This window comes from Crocuta crocuta, unplaced genomic scaffold (assembly GCF_008692635.1).
Source record: "Crocuta crocuta isolate KB4526 unplaced genomic scaffold, BGI_CrCroc_1.0 scaffold290, whole genome shotgun sequence".
NCBI classification, from domain to species: Eukaryota; Metazoa; Chordata; class Mammalia; order Carnivora; family Hyaenidae; genus Crocuta; species Crocuta crocuta.
In genome coordinates, this window is record NW_027527429.1 from 945,556 (window position 1) to 948,921 (window position 3,366).

Below are 3,366 nucleotides of genomic sequence, written 5' to 3' on the forward strand. Positions count from 1 at the left end.
GGAAGGAAGGCCGGCCGCGGAAGGAAGGGCAGAGTGAGGGTGTCTTGATTAAGCTGAACGTCGTGTGGCTTTATCTGGCTCTCCATGACCCCCGGTCTTAAGGAAATTCTGCCAAACGTCTCTGTGTTTACCCTTTTACATTCCTTTGCCAGTTCTGGGAACATTCTCTGCCCTGGTATTCCAGCCCGTGAATCCNTTGGGGCTCTCCCGGGGGGGCTGGGCTGGGCATTGTCATCAGACCTGAAGGCCACCCAAGCCTTCTGGTCTTAGGAAAGGGGCCTCCCCGCGGTGAGTCCTGGAGAGAGTGGGGAGCACTCTGGGGACAGGGCTGGACTGCACAGGACGCGGCCCGAGGCTCCCTAAGGACCAGAGGCTCCTGGCAGCGTGGGGCGCCACATGCAAACCCGTGGCCTCCCCACTTCCTTCCTCAGGTGGCGGCTCTCCTCACAGCCCCACCTTCCCTGGCAGCAGCAGAGCTGATGCTCATGGGCACTGCTGTCCCCTGTCGGGACGTCACCCCCTGCCCCACCCCGTGGCTCCATCGACATCACTCTCCTACCTGCCTGGCTGCTCCCTTGTCTGTCCCAAAAATGCAGCCAGCGTTCTGCCCTCAGCCCTGTGTGGTCACTACTGCCGTGTGTCACCCCCCTCCTGTGCATGTGGTGGCAGTGGCCAGTGTGAGCCCCTCCCCGGCTCTCCCGTATCTCTGGCGAGGTGCCTGGAGTGCTCCAGATGTCCTCTCCTTTGTCAGCAGGGCGGCTCCCTGAGGGGCGACAGTGCCGGGAAGGCCACCCCCTACCAGCCTGTAGCCGGATGAGAAACACACCTTGTGCAGACGTCAGTATTTCAGAGGTGTTGCTGGAGCCTGGCTTAGCCTGTGGCCTAGAAACCAGCCCCTAGTAGGGGGTGCCACTCTATCAGAACACAGGACACGTGTGCCGTGGGCGTGGGGCTGGCGGGCCGCTCTGGAAGCCGGAGCGTCGGCAGGTGGTGTTCCGCGGTGGCACAACATGGTCCGCGCCGGCTGCGGTGACTCACGAGGCAGGTGATGTGTGACGCGCTCACAACCCTGGTGGGGGAGTGGCAGCACGTGCTGGTCACAGGCTGCGTTGAGCAAGAGACTGCAAGGAGGAGGTGGGCCCAGAAAGGGTTTTCCGGGCTGCTCGCNGCCAGGAACGCAGGGCCTCCCGGGGCTGGGAGTGCTCCGGCTCGCCCCAGAGGGTCGCTCAGAGCCAGGACTGCGACAAGGACATCATCAAGGAGAAGGGCGTCCCCCCACCCCCCTAGCTGTGACAGTTGGGAGTAGCTTCTGGGCTTTGCAGCGTCAGGAGAGAGCTGGCAGGTGGAGCGGCGGGCGGGCGTGAAGCGCCCCCAGCAGCAGCCCGGGAAGCACCGTGGCCGTGGGGCTGCAGGCAAGTCCGTGGCAAGGCTGGTGGTGTTGAGAGAATCGAACTGCCAAAGACCAAGAGCCCAAGACTAAAACGTGTGTGACCAGAGGCTTGACATCAACCTCCCCTCTTGCAGGGAAGGGGCTGAGAGAGCAGCTCAGCCCCAACAGGGCTCCTTGTTTGGGAAGAGTGGACCCTCTTGAGGGGCCTCTTACAGGGCACCAGGATTGCTGTGTTCTCCCTTCTGCAGGGATGTTGCTACAGCGGGCCTGTCCCCTGCAGGGTGGGTGGCCCGCCTTCCGGTTCCCAGGTTTCTGGGTTGAGTGGAACCCCACTCAGCCCTGGTGCACACGCCTGCGCTGGAGGAGATGCTGGGTACATAGGGATCGGGCCATCCCCCGGGGGAGGAGTCTAGAGAGCGGATACTGGTGACCTGGCGGCTGGGTGTGGCGCTTCAGTCTTACCCCATCCCAGCCCCCTGGGCAGGGTGAGGCTCTGGGGCTGGGGCTGGCCAGTGGCTCGGGTGATGGGTCCTTTCCGGGCCCAGCATGAGGCTCTGCAGAAGACGGAGGTGCTGCCCCGTGAGGCCGAGCCGCCGGGCGATCGTAAGCAGAACCCGGCTCAGCCCTTGGTCTCGCTGGCTGCATCACACCCACCGGTCACCCTCTGTGGTGGACTCCTGGGTGGAGCCCCTGGCCTTTCTCTGAGCCCCCCTCGCACTTGTAGCGTCTGCTGCAGTGGTGCCAGTGGACGTTCACACTTGGGCATCCAAGATCAAACTTCCCCCCCACGCACGCACCCCTGCCTTTACTCCAGCTCGGGATGGAGGCCACTCCTGAGAACGGCCTAGAGCGAGGGTGGTGACAAGTGGCCTCCTCCGCTTTGGCGTTCCAGGGTCTGGGCGGGGAGGGCGGGGGTCGGCCTGCTGCTGGCCCTCAGAGCCCCGGGCTGCAGGGCAAGATCTGGGGCTTCTGAGGGCAGAGGCAGAAGCGGCTGGAGTGCGAAGGAAGACCCTTCGGCCCCATCAGCGTCGCCCTGCCTGAGGACCGGCCAGGGTGGCCAGGCGCACGCGGAAGACGAGCGGGGAGGAACAGGCTGGGGGGCTGTTTGCAGAGTGGGGGTTTAATGGGACGATCATGGTGACCCGGTGCAGGGCCCCCAGGCCTCTCCCTGCAGGCAGGCCTGAAAAGAGCACCAGCCCCCCTGCCCTCTCCCCTGGGGGGTGTTACAGCCCCGAGGCGTCCTTTCCTGGGGCCCGTGTTCCCTGAGGGGCTAAGGCTTTCCGGGGCGCCCTCCCCAGGGAGGTCCACCCTCTCCTCAGTGTCCCCTGACCCTACACGAAGGGCATGTCTGTGTCCTTGTCCTCGGCCAGGGGCCAGCTGAGGCTGCCCACCCCAGCAGCGGGGGCGGGACTCCGTGGGCGGGAGGCCCGGCGTGAGGAGGCGTGGCCTGGACTTCCGGCGGACGTAAGGCACAGTGTGGCAGTCGCCGTGGGACTGTGGGGCTGTCACCCCGGGGGCAGTGCCCGGCGGTCAGTGTCGAGACAGGCATGGCGTGTGCTGGCCTCTCCGGGGCCTGCAGTGCAAAGGAGCTGGGGTACCAGGTCCACCGCNAGTCCCTGGCCGAGCCCACAGCGGGGAGCTCGCGGCCGGAGCCGAGGCACAGTCGCGGCGGGCCCGGGGCCGCAGAAGGCACAGTCGTGGTGTCTGGGGGGCCGGGGCTAGGCAGACACGTTGACGTCCCTGAGAGAAATGGCGCCGCCGGGGGCCTCGTCCCCGAGCAGCAGGGCCGGAGCGTCCGGGTCCACCTCCGAGTCCGCTCCCGCGGCGCCCTGCTCCGCGCCGGGCTCGGCGCCGGGGCCCAGGCCCTGGGACAGGATCTGCTGGATGGTCCTGCGCAGGTTGGGGTGAAGCCGGCCCTGGGTCTGGTAGAACACCTCCAGGGCGAAGGACTTGAGGGCGCCGGTGCAGAGGTCCTT

At 66.3% G+C, this 3,366-nt stretch overlaps 1 protein-coding gene across 1 annotated transcript in view; it reads right to left on the minus strand.

The window, feature by feature from the left end:
- Window positions 1-3,004: 3,004 nt before the first annotated feature.
- Window positions 3,005-3,366, minus strand: part of RNPEPL1 (arginyl aminopeptidase like 1) — a gene marked incomplete at its 5' end in the record, with an annotated part of 8,322 nt that continues 7,960 nt past the window's right edge. Inside the window, one exon of the mRNA XM_077758319.1 lies at window positions 3,005-3,363. Within this exon, the coding sequence (XP_077614445.1) occupies window positions 3,109-3,363 (255 nt within the window). The remainder of the gene's footprint in view (window positions 3,364-3,366) is intronic.